At 32.5% G+C, this 24,063-nt stretch overlaps 1 protein-coding gene across 5 annotated transcripts in view; it reads right to left on the bottom strand.

Moving 5' to 3' along the window:
- Positions 1-24,063, bottom strand: part of LOC124357305 (protein PALS1) — a 262,643-nt gene that overhangs the window by 4,273 nt on the left and 234,307 nt on the right. For all 5 annotated transcript variants that reach the window (XM_046808971.1, XM_046808969.1, XM_046808972.1 and 2 more), the window contains 7 exons: positions 20,861-21,084; positions 15,150-15,386; positions 11,927-12,175; positions 11,531-11,730; positions 10,501-10,676; positions 3,155-3,319; positions 1,974-2,287 (listed from right to left, as the gene is read on the bottom strand). In XM_046808971.1, the coding sequence (XP_046664927.1) occupies positions 1,974-2,287; positions 3,155-3,319; positions 10,501-10,676; positions 11,531-11,730; positions 11,927-12,175; positions 15,150-15,386; positions 20,861-21,084 (1,565 nt within the window). The remainder of the gene's footprint in view (positions 1-1,973; positions 2,288-3,154; positions 3,320-10,500; positions 10,677-11,530; positions 11,731-11,926; positions 12,176-15,149; positions 15,387-20,860; positions 21,085-24,063) is intronic.

Below are 24,063 nucleotides of genomic sequence, written 5' to 3'. Positions count from 1 at the left end.
GCGTGTAGTACACATTCCTGCTGCTAGGCGTGTGTCGCGCAACCCATTGCGAGCTCAGTGACCCCAGTTCCGTTGTCCTAGTGCATTCTGTTCGTTCATAGTGACTGTTTTCGCTAACCCTGTTTTGTTCTTGTTTCGTTTTTTGTCATGGCAAGTTTAAGTGAACAACATGCAGCTGTGAAATTTTGTTATTTACTTGGTAAAAATGCTGCAGAAACTATTTAAATGTTGAATACAGCTTACAAAGATGATGCTATGGGGAAAACTTAGGTCTACGAGTGGTTCGCTCGATTTAAAAATGGCGACATGTCGATTGAAGACAAACCTCGTTCTGGATGTCCATCAACCTCTCGAACGGACGAAAATGTTGAGAAAGTTCGTGAACTTGTGCTCACCGACCGTCGACAGACAATTGAGGAACTATCAGAGAGTAGTGGGTTAACTTAGAGCTCGGTTCAGCGAATTTTAACAGGAGATTTAGGACTGAAAAGGGTTGCTGCCAAATTTGTTCCTCGACTTCTGACTGACCATCAAAAGGCACATCGAGTTGAAACTTGCTGCCTTCTGAAAGAACATCTCGAAAATGATCCCGATTTTCTGGAAAAGGTAATTACTGGTGATGAGTCATGGTGCTATGGTTATGACCCAGAAACGAAGCAACAGTCAAGCCAATGGAAGTCGCCATCTTCACCTCGTCCAAAAAAATGTCGGCAAGTCAAATCAAACATCAAAACCATGTTGATTTGCTTTTTTGATGCTAAAGGCATTGTTCATTCTGAGTTTGTTCCTCCAGGTCAGACTGTCAACCAAACATTTTATTTGGAGATTTTAAGAAGATTGCGCAACAGTGTTCGCCAGAAAAGACCCGATTTGTGGCAGACTGGAGACTGGTTCTTCCACCACGACAACGCACCGGCACACACAGCCATCTCAGTTAGGCAGTTTTTAGCCAAAAACGGCATGGTTCCGCTGCCCCACGCACCTTACTCGCCTGACCTCCCTCCATGCGACTTTTTTTTATTTCCACACATGAAAAGAGGCTTGAAAGGTCAACGATTTGACAGCGTTGAAGAGGTTAAGAAAAAAACGAAGCTCGAGCTTGCAGCCATTTCTAAAGATGACTACAAAAAATGTTTTGATCAATGGAAATACCATTGGGACAAGTGTATTAGTTGTAATGGAGATTATTTTGAAGGAGATAAGGTCGTATTGCAAAAAATTTGATAATATATAATTTTTATAAAATAATTCCGGTTTTTTTGGGTACCCCCTCGTATATAAAATCCGCTTTAACTCATACAGTTAGTCTTCTTTAGCCAGTGTTAATCCAAGCAAACATTGTATCCCTCTGAGTGTCAAACTCACAAACTCTAGGTTTAATAGTCATAGCCATCCCTCAGCTATGGAGGAGATAGGGAGTTAGTCTACTTATAAAAGAGACCTCTTTCTTTTCTTTCTTCTGTATATTTGGATTTCCTTAACATTTTCAAAACTCTATGACGAGATTTTTTAAATATATTCTTGTTAAAAAGTTTAAATTCTCATTATTTCTCAAAAATATTTAAACTAGAAATTTCAAAGGTATTCCTTTGAAAACAAGCCCCAAAGCCTGAAGGATAAAACAAGTAATTAATTACAAACCCATCAAATTATATTAATCCATTATCTCCATTTGTTATTTTTTTGACTTGAAACTGTTTATGTAATTAAAATAATCATTTACAATTGTGCTTATGAGAACTTGTGGTTTATTAAGAAGAGTTTTTATTTTATGGTACTACTTATTATTTTTTTTCTAGCTACAGTTTAAGATAATCTGTAAATTAATTTACCTCTACTACTGTGATTAGTCAAAAACTTAAACTGTTCTTAGAGCATAGTTAACTTTCAAGTTTTTAAATCCCCCTAGGTTTGGACAAAAGCAGTATTAGCAAAAAAAATATAAAATCTGTCATATTTAAAAATAACTTTACCTTAAATGCTTCTCCATTACGAATTTTCTTCTGTCTTAGTTTCTCTAATGAAGGTGGCGCAACAAAAACGACATAAGGCTTGAGGTCAGAACTCCTAAGTATTTTAAGTGACTGAGGATGAAGGTTGAGCACACATATTTTGCCAGCATTGACGACAGAACGGATGGCATCGAGCGATGTGCCGTAGTACGCACGCTCATACTCTCCATGCTCCACAAATTTGCGAGACAAGATATCTGCTTCGAACTGAGCCCGGGTGATGAAGTGGTAATCTTGGCCATCTACTTCACCTTCCTTGCGGGTTCTGCTGGTATCTGAGACGAACAAGACATTACCAATTCTTATTTCACCACTAAATTTTTTAGGGATAAAAACTGCAAGGAGTTAAAATGTTAAACATTCTATTTTTATTCTATGTAAAAAAAAGTTTATATGATTTCAAACATACTCTCACAAAACTTGAATAAAAATATAGTTTAATGAATGGGCTTAATTTCTGCCCTATATAAACAGTTGAGTAACAATATTCAATAGTGGTTAACTTAAATAGTAGAAATTAAACTACAAAACGTTTTTAATCCATGTAGGAATATTGCATTTATACCTTTCTTCTTTGACATCTTAGGGCAATTGGAGGGCAAGGTGAGGGGACTTTAGATGGAATCAAAGTTTCCAGAACTATTACATACATCTGTTTTGTGAAGGAAAATTTTCTCTTCCTATGGTTTGCATCTATAAGTATTTTCGTAATACAAATTTTGTTATTGTTATAATTTATTATACATTTTCTTAAACATTTTAGAACCAAAACAATGGGAATTGGTACCTCAACTCTACAAGTCGCAATCGTACATAATTGTACCTTCCATTTAATTCCACACAGTAAGTAACAAATAGTAGTATTTTTTTATTAACTTTATTGTGGCGAAATATTAAAGGATTAGTAGTCTTTTTCTTTATGTATTGTAAGAAGCCTCTAAGTTTTTATTTCTCTACATATATATATATATATATATATATATATATATATATATATATATATATATATATACATACATACATACACTCAATCACAGAAATACAATTTTGTTGTTTTATTTTGACAGAAATCTTTTTTTATTAGAAAGTGTTTGTTTTTATTTATATTTCTTTTTATTATGTTTTTATAACAAACCACTTACGAGGTATGGCTGCAGCAAATCTCTCAGAGTCTTCCATCAGTCTCTGCCTCAACTCGTGCCTGCCGATGTTGGGTGGACCAATGAGAACGATCGGCCGTTTGTGATTTGCTCGAGGATAGTATAGCGTAACTTCCTCATAAGTTAAAATTTCCTCTACTTCATATTCTGAAATTAATACAATTGAGTTATTTTTATATGAAGTACTAAAAGCAAAGCAACTTTTAAAATTTTAGCAAATGCTTTTATGCATTAATTTTTGAGCTTTACAATAATTCTACGATAAGAAAAATTGTAGATGAAAAATTAATATTAATTTATTATATAATATTGGGAACAAATATAGATACTTGACTGCCAGTTTTCTATCAGTAGGCAAGTGGTCACATAAACACAGAGTGTGGTCAATCCATCTTAGTGTGAATATTGAGTTAAGCTCTATTTCACCTTCCACTTATTGCAGCGTTTCAAATCTGAGACTGGTACATATAGATTGCTGGAATCTGGAGTCCACATCTGTCTAAAGAGATCCATAAAAAGTTGACAGCAAAGACTCTCAAAACGAACACCTTACATAATTTCGAGAGTTAGAGAAACCTAGACTACAAAGAAGCTCAGTCTGTTTACCCAGCAACTATTCAGTGTAGTCCAGATGAAGAGGTGATCTCACTGTCTCATCAAGTGCATAATTGAATGCACTACAATGTTTTAAACATGATCCCAAAGCATGGCGGAGCAACCGCGTTTTCTATGCATAGCATAGTTATGTTGGGAGGTGCTGTGCTAAAACATTGTCACCCTCAATTGTGCATCTGATGGGACATTGACGCCTATTTTTGCTGAATCATTATGCCCTCTGAATTTGATAACCCACTGGTAGGCTAAACTCCATTATTATTATTTTTTACTTTGAATACTTGTTGAAGGAAGTGAAACTGTAGCTACTTGAGTATTGGGTGACAGGTTTGGAGTTTGGGCTTTTAATTGTTCTTTGTTAAGCTTTGTTGATTATTAACCCTTTCCGAACGAATCACAGGCACTGCATGGCTGGCGTACTACGTCTCATTTCACTGACGTATGAGATTAGTTCGGTGGGTTCTACTGGCTTTGCACTGTGCTGCTATCTTTTGGGAATAGTTTGATCTATTAGAAACAATATTGCAGCCATTTTTTACAGAACATTTACTGGTTGGTTGATGAGCAATAAAAGTTCCAGCTGAGTAAATTGTTTACCCTATCTTTTTCAGAATAAAAAGTGTTAGTTTAAAAATCCAACACTGTACTTTAACCCTTTGCGATCGGATGGCCAGTCAGACTGGCCAAGTTTTACTCTAAGACAGCTCAGAATGACTACTACATGAGTTGTCCTCGCCGCTCGGGTGGCCAGTGTCACTGCCCACGGCGATCTCTCTGCGTCCAGCTGTTATTCATCGTAGCGGCCTTCCTCCTCCAACTCGGAATTATTTCGTAGTAAAACCTGCAATGTTTACATGTGGGATTTAAAATTTAAATAATTAAAAACAAACTACTTTATAGCAATTGTTTTATTGCTATATACAGACACACAATAATGGAATTATAATATACATTTGGTTTACATTTGAAAGTGCAATAAATTACATACTTATAGAATAATAAAATTAAAACCTTATAATGCTACTAAAACAATCACTATGGCCGACTTTGATTTCATTGTTCTTTCTAAAAACTAATATTACTTTACTGCAATTGTTTTATTGCTTATACAGACACACATTAATGGAATTATAATATACATTTAGTTTACAGTAATTTGAAATTGGAATTAGATAGCCTACTTATTGAATAATGAAAGAAATTAAAACTTTATATTGCTACTTATGCTATCACTGTGGCCCGACTTTGATTTCATTGTTCTTTTAAAAACTAATATTACTTTATTGCAATTGTTTTATTGCTTATACAAACACACAATAAATGGAATTATAATATACATTTGGTTTACATTTGAGAAAGTGCAATAAATTACATACTTATAGAATAATGAAATTAAAACTTTTATATTGCTACTTATACAATCACTATGGCCGACTTTTATTTCATTGTTCTTTTAAAAACTAATATTACTTTACTGCAATTGTTTTATTGCTTATACAGACACACATTAATGGAATTATAATATACATTTGGTTTACATTAATTTGAAATTTGAATTAGATACTTATTGAATAATGAAAGAAAATTAAAACTTTATATTGCTACTTATGCTATCACACTGTGGCCGACTTTAGTTTCATTGTTCTTTTAACTTTTTGCTTGAGTGGTATTTCTCAAAACACTCGCCGATATGGAGCCCTGGATTGTTGGAGCATGTTTTGCAAAAGAAATTTGTTCGTTTTCTTTGCATCCCCGGCCTTCTGTCACTGCAAACAGAGCAGTCCTTGGTTTTGCCAGTCTGTAGAGGATAGGGTAAATGTAATTTTTCCGTTAAGTCTTTCATCATCTACACTGTTAGACGGTCTTCCTCTTTCTTCATATTCCGCACTTCCCCGACTAATTCTGTGATCAACATTTTTTCTGTAACTTTCTCTGTCTAACTTGATGTTGTTTTGGTCTTGATTGGCATTGTAAAGTACAAATGAGTTGACGATGGCGGTTTCCAACAACCAGAAGAAAAACTTTCCTCCACCACCACTTGACTTCCTGGTAAAAGAGTATGATGATATGTAGTTGGTCCGCAAGATCAACTCCCCCCATGTACTTGTTATAATTGCAAACTACAGTCGGTTTTTTCACCTCTTGTACTACGTTATCTTTTTGCTGTCGCCTAACTGCCACGGTAGTGTTATCACCATACAGTGTACTTAGTATTGACACTACCTTTTGTCTTTCCACAGTAACAGAGAAAACTTTTCATCTTTCCTGAAGGTTTTTAATGTCCCCTTGTTTCAGTTTAAGCTTTTGAGTCTGTTTTTTGACATTTTTTCTTTGTGGTTTCACAATTGCGGGGTAGGCCATTTCTGTTTAACATTACAGTACCCTGTTAGATAAACATTCCACTCTAGAAGTTCTGCTGCCAGATCCATATTTGTATACCACCTGTCAGTGAAGACGTGGAGGCCCTCAATGTTGCCATAAGATTCCTTAAGCTTAGCTACAAGATGTAGGACAATGCGGCTTGTAACTCCTAAATCTGGCCTATTCAAGCGGGTCAGTTGTTGTTTTACCAAAGTTATGGCTCAATAGCGCAGATATATCCAGTTGAGGACTCAGACAACACAAACCACCTTAATCCCCCATTTTAATCGGCTTGTCTTTATTGTAGACTTTAAAGACTATAACGTCCTTTGAAGCCTATGGTGCTTTCATCAACACTGACTTCTTTTTGTGGGACATAATATTCTCTGAACTTTTTATCCAGATACGCAGAAAACATTTCTTACCTTACCGGAACGAGTCAATGTCCCAGCGACAGGACCAGAAGGAGGTGGGCATATGTGCAAATTCCAGAATATTTGTAAGAATCTTTCCTTACTTAAAACATCCTTAAAAAATGGTTGGTAGTCTACCCAATTTGTGGAAAAGTAGTCAGCCATTTCTGGTTTTGCCGTTCATTCCCATAATTTATAAATAACTCCAAGGAAAGCTTTCAATTCTGAAAGTGTTAGTTCTACCCATGACCACCATACTGATTTCTTTTGTAAAGGTGTGTTTTTCTGAATTTTTTTCAATAGCATATCTGTTTGTTTCTTTTACGATTTCTACCAATAGGCTATCAGTAAAGAAAAGCTGAAAAAACTCTAAAGGGGTTGAAGGTTTCTCATTACCTGCAAGTTGAAAACCACTAACCTGTGTCCCAAATAAATTTGTAAAAGTTTCCATCACCTTCAGACCATTCTTTCCATTCTCTAGCCACGTCTAGGCCTACTATATTTCCATTGTCTGTCCCGTCTAGGCCTACTATATTTGCATTGTCTGTCTGGTCTACTTCATCATTATGTTCAATATAATCTGAATCTTCTTCAAATAGTTCTTCAACAGTTACATAGTTATCAAAATCACCACTGAAATTAGACTGTACATCACTGTCATGATTTGAGTCAACATCACTATTTTCATTAAACAGTATCTCTTCAAAAATCGTCAGGGACTAAAGGTTTAATCCATATTGACAACTGTTAATTAAATTGCATTTATCTAAATATAAATAACTGCACGATATCTAACACAATAACAAGTAAACTAGGTTAATCACAATATTTACGACACTTCAACAAATCTGAAATGCTCCCACTGTCAAATGGTACTGGACAAACACCTGTTTATTTCTAGTATTCCTCAAATCCAAGATGGTTAAATGTAATGAAACAGAGGTTTCATTTAGTTCAATGTTTACTCGATAGGTTTCAGCACTTTATAGCCATCTTAACGCTGATAAAGTATTTCTAAATGCAGAATGTATTTCTTGGTCAGTGGCACTGGCCATCCGACCGTTGAAGGAATTCTATGTTGGCCAGTCTCACTGGCCATCCGAGCGCGCCGGGGACAACTCAAGTGAAAACTAATACGACTTTGATGCGCAGATGGCTGTGGCCCGTCACACTGGCCACGCGATCGTAGAGGACATACTAATTACATACTGCATCCGATCGCAAAGGGTTAACTATACATATACAACCATATAGAGAAATCAGCACTTTTCAATGAGTCCCGAAAGGATTAAGCCTGAGCAGAGCAATATTTGCACTTAAGTTGGTAGACCAACTTTTTCAGAGGCACAAGTATGATGTCCTCTTATTTAGGTTCAAGATTCAAGATTTTATTTATCATTAAACAAACAGTGATGCAATAGATTACGTTAATAGCAATATAACACAATTTTACTTTTTCATAATTTGTTGCATTCTGTTTGTAACTACTATATTTAAGAAAATTAAAATAAATGTAGAATAACATTATAAATAGTTATAACATTCTATAAACTATATTGTAATAGTTTTAACATTAAAAATGTAAATGATTAACATAGTCATAGTCATAGTCAAACTACTTTATTCTGTAATATGTACAAGGTACAAAGAATAGCGTCACTACAATGAAACTAAATACTAATATTAATTTTAAAATATAAGTAAAAAAATACAATCGTAACATCTTAACAATTTATCTTCAATTCTTCTTTAAATGAATTAATTGGTTTTTGTATTTAAATATTCCTCAAAAGAATATAGAGACAAATTTTAGCTAAATAATCTTTGACTTCTTTTTTTAATTTTAACAGATCTGTTTCCATTATAAATTTTGTTGGTAAATTATGTAAATATCTAACACCTCTGTAATATGTTTTCTTTTTGTAAAATTCAAGATTGTGTTGATCGACATGTCTATTAAAACGAGTATTATATGTATGTTTATTGGTTTGTAGTATCGGATCAAAAAATTGTTTTACATAAATTATTGATTCAAATATGTGTAAACCATATATACTGTCAGAATTCCAAGTTCAGAAAAAATATGTTTAACAGAATCTGTATATCTTAAATTTTTCATGATTCTCAAAGATTTTTTTTGTAGGACCAAAAGCCTATCTAAATTACTTATTGTTGTTGCTCCATAAATGCTTATTCCGTAAGCTAAATGTGAATGGATCAAAGAGAAATATATTAATTTAAGTGTATGTAAATTACTAATTTTTGCCATTTGTCGCAGTGCATATAGACCAGTAGACATCTTCTTAGTAACATGATCTACATGTTTATCCCAAGCTAAATTTTTATCTATTATAAGTCCTAAAAACTTTGTGTGGTCTACTTGTTGAAGTCTGTCATTGTCTAGAAAAATGTCACAGTTTAAATTTGATCTGGATTGCTTTGTAGAAAAAGAAATATAATTAGATTTATCTGAATTTAATAAAAGATTATTTTTGTTAAAAAAATCCTTAATCCTACTTAGACCAATATATGACGAGATTTCAATATTTACTGTATCCCTTTACTGTATTTTGAAAGGAAGAAGAATAACCTTCCTATCTGGTAGTAAATCTGCTCTCTCTTAAAATGTAATTTTAAACCTCTAAAAACTGTTGTTTTAAAATATATGTAAATTTTGTTATTTGTACGAGGGCTATCAAAAAAGTAAATAACATTTCGCTCTGTAGCCTCTAGGGGCGGTACTATCACGGCCACTGATATCAGGGCATTTCCCTGTTCAGTGGCTATCCAGCTGTGCTAGTGAGAGGTTATTGTCGCTCCTTGTCATTTTACAATAGCAGTTTAAAATGTGTGACGCAATTGAAAATCCCACAGTTGTGAAATGCGGTTAGTAATATGGTTTTTGTTGGCTAAGCACAATAAACCAATTGGGGTATATCACAAACTCTGTGAAGTTTATGGGAACAATATGATTACTGAAGATGGAGTGCGTCAGTGGTGCATTAGGTTTAAAAATGGCCAAACTAATGTCCATGATGACGAACGAAGTGGATGGCCAAGCATTGCCACTGATGAAATTGTCTCTAAAGTTTATAAGAAGATTAAGAATGAACACTGAATTACAATAACATAACTCTCACTAAGTTTTCCTCAAACTTCAAAGAGTTTGTTAAAAGAAATTGTTACAAAGAAGTTTGGTTACCATAAATTTTGTGCATGATGGGTAACAATGCCTGACCACACACAATAAATCAGACTTGAAAAGTCCTGGATGCTTTTAAGTAGGAGGTGTTTCCACATCCGCCTTACAGTTGGTACCTTGCACACAGCGACTTCCACCTGTTTCCAGCAATGAAGATCTGGATTGTATGCAGCGCTTTGGTGACAACGTGGAACTGCGGAAGGGTGTGACTACCTAGTTGAAGTCTCAGATGGCAGAATTTTATAAAGCTGGAATTTTGCTATGATAAGTGCCTACATTTTATGGTCACTATGTTGAAAAATAGTATTTTAGTGTCACTTTAAAACGTATATTATACAGTTTTTTCTTTTACTTTGTTTTCTGTTTATATCAAAACGTAACCTTCTTTCTGGATAGCCCTCGCAAAATAACAAACCCATTCAATATATAAAAATTATAACATATTTCAGCCTGTTTCATAGCTTCAGGCATTGGAATTGTATTAAAAATACATTTTTAGCAAATCATACTGAGCAGTATAAAATAGATCATACCGATGTTGCTTTTAAATCTTTATAAAATAAAAGCATCTTTACCAAATAAAAAAGATTAAAACTATAAAAGGATCAATTGTTCTTGAAGGGTGAATCAGTAAAACTTTCATTAGACTATTCTTTATACAAAACATTTTCAAGAATCAATAATTAATCTGATTGAAATAGATTTTACAGCTATATTAAAGTAATTTAAAAATTTACCGTCCGCTGATGTAGTATGGTATATGGGATATCCACCGTCGTTATAATTAGCACTATAAGGCATTTTCTTCTTTTTCTTTTTAGGATTCTTTTTTGCACACAGGAATGTTCCTGCTTTTTTTGACTTTTCTCTTCCTATTTTGTCACCAGTAATGGTCTGTTTTAAAGACTCTCTCCTGCAAATTTCAAAATAATATTACAATTTTTTAATTTAATTTAGATATATTAAATCAATATACAGTACACTTTATTGAACTATAATGCAACAAAACTATAGTAGGTAGTATATGCTATATACTGACAGTCTGGTAGATGAAAGCCCATTCGCATTATACAAGGTTAGTGACCATTAGGCAATTGTACAACTAGAATAATTCTCGTCAATGATACAAAGTACTGTGCACTCATGGCTGTAATATGGCACTCAGTAATAGTAGTTATGCAGAAAAACAATTAAGTTACAACATTAAAAACTATTCCCTATTATATACAAATATATTCAACATCCTCACAGTCCATGAATTCTTCAGTGGAATAAAATTCCTTTCTTTTTAACCAATTGGACAATATTTGTTTGAACTCTTTTTATTGGCAAAGCTTTTAAAGTAGCAGGGAGCTTATTACATAGCTTGAACTGCTGGTAGTTGTTACTCATAAAATCTCTTGCCTAATATTAAATTTTCTTTACATCTAGTGTCATGATCATATAGAGAACCGTGTCTCCAATTTACTTAGGTTTTCTTTTACATAGGCTACATTTTGAAAAATATAAATACAGGGTAGAGTCAAAATCTGGAACCTAGCAAAAATATGTCTACAAGATAACTGGGTAGATAATCCAGCAATTATTCTAATGGCCTATTTTAAAAAACACAATTCTCTTTGCAGCACTTGAATTTCCCCAAAGATGAACCCCATAACACAGATGGTATGGAATGAACCATAGTATGTCAATAAAATAGTATCATTAATAAGAGTGAAAACAGTATAGGAGAAAATGTATGTTTGACTCAGGTGCTTGTATACTGACTGGTGCTGGAAGGATCTGGAGGGGATGAGGCCAGCGAGGGTCTGATCCTCTTCTCCTTCACGGTAGGCCTGCCACCAGTTTGGGTCCTCCTGGCAGATCACGTGCAACACATCACCTTTCTGGAAGCTCACTCCTAGCTCTCTGCAGGGGATATACAGATCATCCTCGGGATCGTAGTCAAAGTGTGCCTTCACATGCATCTATACACCAACATAATACCAGTTTGGTTATTATGAAAATCTTATGGCGAGAAATCATAAATTTACTACTATGTAGAGGACTGAACTGCCACATCATGAATGTAATCTATCACTATAACAACTTTCAATTTGATTGCTTACAGCGTAATTATTCTCAATGTATATTTTAAAATATTTTAAAAAGGTGTTTACTTACCAGAGTATCTCGTGTGGAGGATGTACGTATGCTGCCACGTCGCTGTCCTGGCACAATGAGGAAGGTAAGAGTCCCAGTCATCGTGGACAGCAAGTCACACACGTCGTTCACCGACTTGCCTCTCATCTCGATACCATTAACTTCCAGCACCTCATCTCCTTCGTGCAGTAGCCCGCTTTTCTCCGCTGCACCACCTCTCACTACTCGTCCAATGATCACAGCCTCTCCCTCGTTCCTTACCGTCGCTCCCTGCACATCACTTAACGGTTAGCAATCTGGAGGACAAACCACTGTGAGATCTGAATATATAGTATATTAGCATTATTTTTAGCGAACAATAAGTGCCATGTTTTAAATAACACAAATCATACACATATCAAAATTGATCCGTCAGTCAAATCAATAAAATATAACATAAAAGTAATAAAAGAGTTGACAATAACAATAAATCTTTTATGCTCATAACATCTTTTAATGAATATTCTTAGAGCTCAACAAAGGACATGTAATGGCTATGGTTCATGTCATACTCTCAACCAAGTTGCAGAACCCATACGTCGTTAATCCACAGAGACACTTGGAAAGTGCTGTGCTCACAGAACCAATAAGAACACTATATCAAATTACTGTTAAATGAAGTATTAGTTTGCATAGTAAATTTTTTCTAAGAGTAAAATAAACTGCAGTGCATTATGAGTTGTAATTAATGTAATATTGTTTTTATGGTTCACAATAATTCCATTAATGAAACATTCTTGATAAAGAAAGTCATCCAACAAAATTATTTTTCTTTTAAGGGTGAATATTATATAAAACAGATTGACTTGCTATGGGATCAACACTCTCAGGTTTGTTGGCTAAAATATATTTCAACCATATTGAAAATGAACACATCTTCTCGGAATGGAAAGAACACAGTAACAAAATAGCTCTATAACACCATTTTGTAGATGACACTTTGGTATTATTTAATGGTTCAGATCGCAATTAAACATGTTACACAATTACCTGAACAATATTACACCAAAATTAAAATTCACCATAGAAGTAGAAGAAAACAACAAAATACATTTTTTAATCTAACTGTAAAGAAGAATAATAACAGGTTTGATTACAGAGTATATGTAGGAAACCAACAACATCAAGCCAAACAATCCTTTCAACCTCACCATCCAATATCCCAAAAATATGGTGCCTATAAATATATGATACAAATACTATTAAATGTTTCTTTAAAGCCAGAAAACTATACCAAGGAACTAAAGTACAATAAAATGTACTGCAAAATCCAAAAGTGTTCCGCAAAGCGTATTCGATAAATTGGTGAAAAAAAGGAAAAATAACAAAATTGAAGTGAAATAAGAAGAAAAAATATGTATGTAATGAATTTAATCATTGTCTACAAAATACTATTCCTAAAGAATTAAAGAAACATGATATAAATATGGCCTTTAAAACCAATAATCAATTAAATAATGTACTGAAAACTAATAAGTAGGTTTATGACGTATTGGACAAGACTGGAGTATATCAAATAAAATACAATGACTGTCCCAAAAATTTCTTTTAAACAAAGGTACAAGGAACACCAGTCTAATGTAAAATATAAACATAAGTCTACTTTCACCCAACATCTACTGGAAGAAATCACAACATGAATGAGATATAAAATGACCTGGAAGTAATATATTTTTGTAATGTGGGTAGTTTATTATCAACATTGAAAGAGTAAGAAATTTATGCAGCTTTTAAGAGTGACGATGGTGTTAACCTGGTAAATGAAAATTATATACAAATTTAGCACTCTTATCAACAATGGGAAGAACAGGGCCCAGCCAATCGGAATGATAACAGCACACGGTGGACAGAGATTGAAGAACACTGTAAGAGTTCTTTTTAATTATTAATAAGGATTAAATAGTATTAAAACTTTGTGATTATATTATAAACCTAGAGAAAAAGCAAAGAGTATTCTGGAATTACTATAAAATTTCCAAAACATCTAGCAACTAACAATAGGACGGATTCCATATAACATCATAAGTGATACCACTAAGAAATCTACAGACTTTGACTTTAGGATTCCTCCACAATTGGTTTAAAGTATTACTGAAACCGTTGAGGCTATTCAATTAAATACATGGAATGCAGAGAAATACAACTAAGTATTTGGTTGGTAGGCTGTTTATAAAATTTGTTTCACTCTTTCAATTCAGGGTCCAAAATCACTGCTCTCCAAACTTAAAGTCGAACTATTTGGTTATCGTTCAGGAGATTGGTATATGTTTTAGTATGTATTAATTTATCCCTAGGGCATTTTGTATAACACTTAAAATGTATGTACCTATACATCCCTATTATTCAGCAGGAAATTGCAGGCAAAGCCCCAATCAATACTACTAGGTAAATGTTAGTATTTTGATAAATACTGAAAGTACAGTTATTATGAAATATATTTTTATTTAAAAGAACATGTATACACTAACAAAATACTCTTACAACAATTAATAAAGAGTAATCACATTGAAAGGTATCATGAAACTCCTCATCATCAGAGTTTATCAGGATAATTACATCATTTAATTACAAGCAGTGAAGTGAGAACTGCTCATTTCGTTCTGAGCCAAGTGCAAAGTTAGTGTAAAAGTTACAAAAAAGAGGCAGAAACAACACATTGTAACATTTTTTAAACAAAAGATTAAATAAATTAATTTAAATGTTTCAGAGGAAGAAAATATTTTCTAAAGTAAATATTTGTATTGTCAATCTTCTTCTTTTTTATAAATTTAATTATTTACCCACACTAAGATTGATACCACATGTTAATACTGTTGCTCTAATGGTTTTAATTGTAGTAAAAATATTTTACAGAATAGCAAGTAACGTTGGTGGCATTTTTTACTTGTCTACACTTATTACAAATTAGGTCTCTCAAATTATACTTTTGCATCAAGAAACATGAATTTTCTACATTGTAGAGGCTCTTTTCTTATTGGAATTATTTATAAATTTAAAAACATAATGATGTGTTCCTTGAGCATGAAAGGCCTCACAGAAATAAAAACTATATTATTGGAGTGTTTGTTTTTAATTTACAATTTTTGTATTTTTTCCATTCCACTAGTGATGCATTGCTTAAATCACTGTATATGCAACAGTGTCTTTGTAACAATACCTTAATAATTGATTTAATTTTCCCCCAAAATCATAAACAACAACTTACCAGAGGTTCATTGGTTTTCTCAATTTTAATGATTTTAATGTTGGAATCCTGGTCCTCAGGCACAGAAGGTGGGGAGTGGTTGACATGAGTGTTGGGTGTCATGACGGGACTCTGGTCGGCTATCTCCCGAGTGATGGTGTCGTGAGCGTACAGCAGACCCTCCAGCTCATACCTTGTCAGAAGGTCACTGAGCTCAGCTGCCTCAGCCTGTGTGCAAGGCTGCAGCACTTCTAGGCACTGCAACAAGCAACAAAACATTACAGAATTATATTACATATTACTGTACGTTTATTAGAGAAAGCTACAATCATCATGGAGTTGTTTGGATGTCTAACAATCTGTTGGAGACCTAAGAAAGTTTTCAAAGTGTAAACTAAATGTTGATAATATAAGTATATATGCATGCTAAATTGTCTAATAAATAAAGCTCATGCAACTACCAGATATTATTAGAAATATCATGAGATAAGATTAAAAACAATAAGTTGTGAGGAGTCACCACCACTTGTGCGATATCATCTGCCCAAGTGCCCACCAAATTCACATGGGTCTAGAGTACTCTAACCATGTGATCTTATTTTATTGTTTAAATAGATTTTTAGTTTAGAAGAAAACAAATTTAATCTATTTACAGACTGAACTCCTTATTAACAACTGTGTTAAGGAAGCGGTTGAACTGAAAATATATTATTTGTTTATATGCAGATGACATGTAAAATTGTGTGATGTATTCTCATGCTCAGCTCAGGTTTATTGGAACACTTAATTTTTTAGAATTTTTACAGGTCTAGTAAATATGTCTAGAATATATATATATATATATATATATATATATATATAATATATATACACAGTTTGTTGTATATATTGTAAAAATATGTTTGTTCAAAGATGGATTTGAAGCGTTTTTTAGGTGTAAAGAGAATAATGAAAGATAATTTTTGTTCATAGAAAATTAAGGTAGTTTGCAATATTCTACATCCTCCTGCAATACTATATACACTGTATAGTATTGCACATGAATATTACTTTAAATTTCTATTAAAATATTCAATATTTCACTACTTATTTTGCTGGTTACTTGTGTTGAAGTAATCATTATACTGTATTCCAAACATGCCTTTTCACTTAAAGTAATTTTACCTTCAAAATAATTAATCATAGAGTTTGTTTACATAAATAATTGCTCAATATTCCTAATTCACTTCACTCCACTGCAAGATACCTCACTTCACTGATCACAAACTACAGTCTGTGGGTGGTCAGTCCAAGGCCGTTGTAATCTGCTGATTTGTCTCTATTGCATGATTATAATTAAACAAGAAGGAAGATACATTCCCACATGAAAATAGGTTCCTCAACTCATTATATTCTGGTTTTTGGCTACTGAAAACAAATCTATTTATAACCTTGCCTCCTTTTATTTACCAATTGGATAACTTTTCAAGATCTGCAACCTGGGATCTTCCTCAGGTGAATAACTAACTTAACACATAACTACAAACTAGGTTAAAATAAACAACATACCTCTGCTATTATTTAAGAAAGTGAGATTGGTAACTTACAGAAACACAGCTAGACATCTCATAGTATTATTTTACAGTAAACAATAAAAAGGCATGTACTAAACATGACTTAATAGGCATGTGATTGGTACCAATCATTTGGTCTCTTTTGGCTTATATTTTAGGATTATAAAATTCTTATTTGTTTATAAAAACCTTTATAATACTTTTTAAGGACTTTGAAAGTAAAGAGTCCAAAATTATAGTCAACAATATATTTTGGCTTACAAGATCTTAGTAAGTCAAACAGAGAATGGCAATGCCTTAATTTAATCTGTGTGTAAGTTGTGAATTCCAAATTAAAACACATATAGAAAGACAGACAAAACATTATGCTCTAGACATATAGTTATTATATGGTATTTCATCAATGTTTTAATCCAAGGAACAACCACTCATTACACCACAAAAGTTGTATTACATCTGAAATACTTTATTTTTACTTAAATTTAGAAGACATAAGCATTCTGTCACAATTAAATTACCCTTATGAGATACAACTAGTGTTTTACATTAAACCGTGAAAAAGAGTCTGATTAATAGTAATGTTTCATTGAACTATAATATGAATTCTGAAATTCATAGCTCTTTAGTGTGTTGCATTTTTATCAGATTTAATCCATTTAGCTCTATAATTCAATATATCAGATGTCATCTATGTTGCCAGAACACATGACATTGGTTATACCAGAATTCAATCGTTCAGCTAAAATGCACAACATCTGATAAAATAGATGTTTTATATTCATTGGCTTTCATATTGTCCAGATGTCAATAATGTTCAATACAAAGCTATTTTATGTTATAAACTACTTGTTTTGTGACTTTTTTCCTCTTTGTTTTGTCAATCATCCTCTTTGCAGTCATTTGTATGTTCTTTGTTCTGTCAAACTACTTGCAGGGTTGCAAGTTGTTTATTTCAATTTGTACTGGAATATTTATTCTTTTCTTAGTTAATCAAACAAACAATAAGTACAGAATACTGTATATTATGATATTTGATGCTAATTTGACAGTAAGTTAAACACCTACTTCCAATATAAGTGATATCCACTTAGGCGTATGGCCTGTCTCGGCCATAAAACCAAATTCCTGTGAGCTACGTTGGTGAATTATTTATTATTTTTGTGTATAATAAATAGTTATTAACCAACCAGAGGACTTCTTGTAAATATTAATATCAATGTATTGTTCAGTAAATGACAAAAGTAATTCAGTTCTTATCTTTAGATTTTGATGAATGAAGCCAGTTGTGCAGTTGCACTTCTGGTGAGCAGTATTTATTTTATTTATTAATTTCTCAGCTTAAAGCTATTTAATTCATGGTTGGTTTAGGCAGGGTAGTGGTTAACATTCATAGTTAAAATTCGTGGTCAAGGATTCCATGAACAATATTCCACGATAGCAACACTTCAGGATCAACATTTCAAGGTTACCAGCTTGCATGATCATCAGCATGCAGTAGAGTCTAGTTAAAGAGAAGTATTTCTGATAAGGAAATTATTTGGGAACTTTGGTTTGTCATAAAGGAAGTGTTCAGGGTTTAGAACTATGCTTTCCAAAGGCTATGTGAGTACATAATGTCGATCAACAACATTTGTACCAGACAAAATGTCAGTACCTAAAGAGTGTTATAATAAATTATTATCAGTTCTGAATGCTAAGATTTATTTATTAGTGTACACATAGGCATAACCTAAGGGGGGGAGGGGTTACCACCACAAATTTTATGTACCTCCCAGTCAAGCTGAGGTACAGGATCATCCACCCCCCACATAGAATATGTTAAATGCTAATAAAGTTTAAAATTGTAAGTTTAAAAGCCGTCTGAGAGCAGTATTATTATTTTACGCTCTTTAAAATGGCTACAATATAAGTGAAACTTTACTCTTTTGGGGATAACACAAAATAATTTCAGAAAATGAGGCTGTATTAATAGGAAAAACAGAGGCTCCAAACAATGGCTATAATTTAAGAACTACAAGACACATCCTCCACCTTTTACCTAGAATTTATACATTTTAATATGGGCTTCCAGGTTTTTGTATTACCTAAATCATATGTATTTAAATATTTTTAATTTCAAATGTTTTTAAATTAAAAAACATTTAAATGTTTTTTAATTTCAAACCATATCATCCCTGATAAAAATATTGGGATATAAATTGACAAGTGTTTTATAGAGGATATATTTACTGCGTATACAACTACACAAATTAAAAAAAAGTGTTTTTTTTTTAAATGTAATTTTAAATTAGTAATGTGTGTTTTTTACCGCGGCTGAGCGGATATCATGAATTGGGCAAACGCTCGGTGGTAAACAAATATAGATATACAAAATATGAACTTCACGTTAAATATTATTTGCAGAGTATGATATTTCGTTATTTTGGTTGTGTAATTTTGGGTTTTTATATATGCGTGTGACAGGAACACGTAATAGCAATCAATTAATAACTATCGTAATAATTAATGAACATACACGAGTATAAATCAATAAAAAAGTTTATTTTGTGTTTTTGGTGATTTTTATGTCATCATAGTAGTGATAACAAAGACTCTATTGCCCTATTCGAAGTTTTTTTGGGCTACAGTCATAAACAAACTATTACATGCATCAACCTCAGATCTGAAGGGGTAGACAATATAAACATTTTTGTTAATCTTTCACATATCAAATTAGTTTCTTAGTTTCTTAGAAGCATGTACACTGAACCTAAAACAATAAAATTTATAATAGTAAGAAAAATATTGAAAAACCTTGTGACATGAAAATGAAAAACATGTTCAATGAAAGAGATTAAGAAATTCAAATCATAAATGTTTTGAGAGCCAAAGTTGTTTAATTAAAAATTTAGAAAAACAAGATTTAGAAAAAAATGTAGAATTTAACAAATATGAACTTCAATATGTTTATATTTTACATATCAATGGCCCACCAGAATTTATATTTATTGTAAATTAAAGAAGTTTGGACATAAAACTTCTTGACAGAGTAAAATTTGACAATGCTATTAGCTTGATTGCTGCTGTTGGCAACCCTTTGAGGGAAACCTAGAAAACTATCACCAATTCTATTATTATTATCTATATTTTATTTCTGAAATTTATGTAAAAAAAAAAACATGTTCTAGTATGTAAAATAACACATTAAAAAATTACGAACTTCAAGTCAGATATTATTTATAGGGCCATGATATTTCTTTACTTTGATTGTGGACTTACAGTTTTTTGTCTATATTATATTTGTCAACCCCCGCAGGTCGCAGATGGACTCGTCATTCCAAAACATTACGAAGCATGGGTCTTGTGTTTTACTATATGTCAGCTTTTATAGTTAAAATATCAAGACAAATTACAACTAAACTAAACTATGATACATTGTTCGAAAATGAGTATACTTTAATTTTAAAACAAGTTAAAATATACCTTGAATATTTGTATCATTGGGGGGAGGGGTTACAGCCCCCAAACCCCCTTTAGTACCTACAAAAGTTAAAAAATCGCCAGGTAATTAGGAAACTCTATAATCAGTATTATCTAATCTTACTTATCTATGATACTGAAATATACTTTCCTAACTACATCTGTAATTATTTAAATTAGTTTTTTCTCTTTGTAAATGAAAATGTATAAACTAATTTAAAACATACATTTTAGATTAATTAGGAAAGATGTCATAGCCAAACAATAAAGTTTGTTAGTTTTTATGGGGACATAAAGAAGTTATGACATTTTCAATAAATCTCTTTATTGCTCGAGTTAGCTTTAAAAGGTCTACCAGAAATCACCGGCAGGAATTCTGGGTAATCCATAAAACTGGTGTTTGGGGCTAAAGGGAAGGCTTGTGTATAATTACCAGCCCAATAAATAATTAACAGCCTTGCAATGTGTTTATAAATTACAATGTTTGTTTGAAACAGACTATTAGTAAATAATGGTGCTTTGATTATAGAAGTCCTGAAGATTGTAAAATCAAATATAGAAGTATATTAACAGTAATAGCAGACTTCCCTTACATAATAAAACAAAAATATTCATGCTGATTATCATAAAGAAAAAAATGATTTTGAACACTTATAGCTAAGTATTTTAAAATAAAAACACAATATTATAACATTATTACTTGTTGGGAAAGCCACTCACATCTCTGACTAGTGCCTGGGCTTGGCCTGTGACTGGTTTACCGAGTGTCTGCTGAGGCCAGGACTGCTGCACCTTGTTGTGAGCTGCCAGTGCCCTGCCAAAGCCAGGACTCAGCAGTAGGGTCTGTACGGCCCCAGCTTGAGCCTCCAGAGCCCCGTACCCATGGCCGGCCTTCTTCAGTTGTAACTGCAACCGCTGCAGGGATGCCACAAGCTCCCCATAACCTAAAAACAACAACACTCAATCACTCAGCTGTTTATAATCTAACACTCATCATTTGGGCCATTTAAATTTGTCACATTACAGAGAAATAATTTACAAGTGACATAGAGACTGTATTTATTTTCTAATACGTATTTAATTTCGATATGTTTATATCACCAACATAAGCCAACTTTATAGTTGGCTAAAATTTAAATATTTGAAGATAACATTTGTAATTAATTAGTGACCAGTAAGACTGATTTCAAATGTCAAGTTGCTAGAAAACTTCTGAAACTACTACCGGTACACTAATAGCACTACAATGACAGCAATTTTTCTCTTCAAGAAACTTGTTAGAAACATTGGTAGAGTCAAATTAAACTTGCCTGATGTTCCACTGTATTTCATAACGTGCTTGTTCTAACTATGAGAGCAGAGTGATGAATACATGTCCTGAATTGGGGACATATGTCACCATTAAGAACCAGTTTTAATGTTATTTAACTTATCAGAAAAAGGTAAATATCAGAAATGAAAGGATAGCGTCACATGTCAACACGCAGAAAGAGAAGGGACTAAGGACTAGACATGGATTCATAGAAACAAGGAGTATTTACTCTTAGAACCCACTGTGGGGTTTCTATTGGCTTGGAACTTGAACCCTCTGAGAAAAGATACACTAAAGCCACTATCTTTCAAGCAGAAGCTGAAGTCACAAAGATCTATGCTCAGCTAATGATAGAAAAAGTACAAAAGAGCAAAACTTTTTTATCGTATCAGACCAGATCTGAAGTCTACATGCGTATGAATTTCATTCAAGGCTACTGTCAAGCTGTCACTAAATACTGAAGAAATTGGCAAAACATAATCAGGTAGATCTGTATGGGTCCCAAGGTCATGAAAGTATTAGAGGTAACGGAGAGGAAGACCTACTGGCACGAAAGAGGTCAAGAATAAACCTCAGGATTCTTTTGGCAAGTTCGGAATCTTGATTTCGTGCATCCCTTAATTTTGCAATGAGAATTGTGAAGTGATAAGGAGAGGGGAGTAAAAACCTCATTGTGGAAAACATCCATTGACTAAGACAGTCAAAGCTTAAGGAAGACTAATTATTATCACTGGTTTTTTGTGTGGGTCCTGAATCAAAACCGAGATATTGGTTTTTCATGCCAAAGTGGTTACCATAAAAATATGATCTGATTTATATTGAACACTTTCCAGAAAAAAGCTCAGAAAATTACCCAAACTTCATAAGATAAAATCTCAAACAAAGGTAATTTTTAAATACTACTGGGTAATAATTCTTCCCACAGTAAAACATGTTATTTTATATTAAGAAAATTAAATTTAAAAAAGAATTAACTAAAATATTTTTTAAGTTGTGACAAACACAATTTTCTGGATAACTTTCTATCTTTAAATTTAGATCAAATCTACAATCATTGTTAAGTAAACTATAAATGGCTTGCATTTCTGAAACCACAAAAAAAATATTTCAGTACTACATACAATAATGAACATTTAAAGGAAGTCTATATATAGTTATTAATTTAAAAGAAACACTCCAATAAGGTAATTTTTCTATTTTTGTGAGGCCTCAATCAGAACATCATCAGACCCACATGATATAGTTAGTTTCATCCTCAAAAGATTAAAGTCATAAGTCTTTATTTATAGCTGGTTTTTAATTACTGCTGCCTACAGAACCTTTTAAACTAAAATATTTGAAATTTAGTAACAATTATTATTTTTATGCATCTGTAAGTTTAAAAAAAATAAAGGTAATTACTTAACCTTTGTAAGATGTGTAGTAAACATTAATTTTGAAAAGTAGAGAGATCTGGTGTCAAACATTGTGAATTGTATGTGTGCTCTTGTTCAGACAGTGGAACCAAAATTAATTTAGAAGGATTGCATTAATTCTCATTCAGCAAAAATGTCTTAATGAAACTCTTACTTAAAGAGTTAGTTAAAGAGTTATTTAGAGAGTATTGGGTTTCTCCAATCTTACCCATTCCACATTATAACACTTAAACAAAATCATCATTTGAAATACTTATAGTAGTTTCAAATATTTAACTCTCTGTTATGAAAACTTGTTAACAGCATTCTTTAAGAAATAGGAAGTTTAAAGTAGTAAGACTGTTTAGGCAATTTTGACCAAATGTAAACTGTGACTGATGACGGACCTCGATCGATGATAGGCCATCAGACTCATGTTAACTTTTCAATGAATAACTCTTTGAGAAGTGATCTAGTAAAAACTGTGTTATTAAAATATGTGTTCCATTACTTTACTGGAATTATAGGCCTTCAAATTAAAAACCTTAGGAAATTAGCAAACAAGCCTCAATTAAAAATGGCTGAAAACAAATTTTATAGCAGTATCAATGTGAGTTAAATCTTTGATTGTATTAGTTGTTTAATTAATACAATTAACTTTATACCTTCAGGAAGTGACACTTTTTAATTATTTATGGCTGAATTACATATTTATTGTAATCATAATGTTAGAAAACGATCTATTTGTTATTCTTTAAGAAATTAGTTATTTTAAAATAAAACCCACTTTCATTCCTTGTCTGAATGTATCTTTCACACGCACCAGTATAAGATTATTTGGCTACATTGTGCCTCAGATGCATAGCCTAGTCAAATGAATAATTAAAAAAATTGTTTCATAATTTTTCTGACTACATTTATAGATGATTTATTAATTAGACAGCTAGACTGTTAGTCCTAATCAGACTGATTCCAATTAGGGTAATTTATTTTTTTTCTTTTTCTTTTATGTTATAAGAGAAAACAATAATTTTCATTGTTCTTTTACATTACCGGTATCAAAAAAAGAATGCAAAATTTTAAAGCATGGGGCACAGGTCGCATATAGCGCCCTCGTTATCAAGTGTTGAATGATTGTTCATTCAATTCATTGTAATTTTCAAATTTAATGATATTTTGAATGGTTTAGTTATTTGAAACATATTAGTATAACATTA

The sequence above is a fragment of the Homalodisca vitripennis genome, chromosome 3 (genome assembly GCF_021130785.1).
Source record: "Homalodisca vitripennis isolate AUS2020 chromosome 3, UT_GWSS_2.1, whole genome shotgun sequence".
Taxonomy (NCBI): domain Eukaryota; kingdom Metazoa; phylum Arthropoda; class Insecta; order Hemiptera; family Cicadellidae; genus Homalodisca; species Homalodisca vitripennis.
Note: the sequence above shows the minus strand (reverse complement) of the source record. Positions and strands in the feature narration are given on the sequence as shown.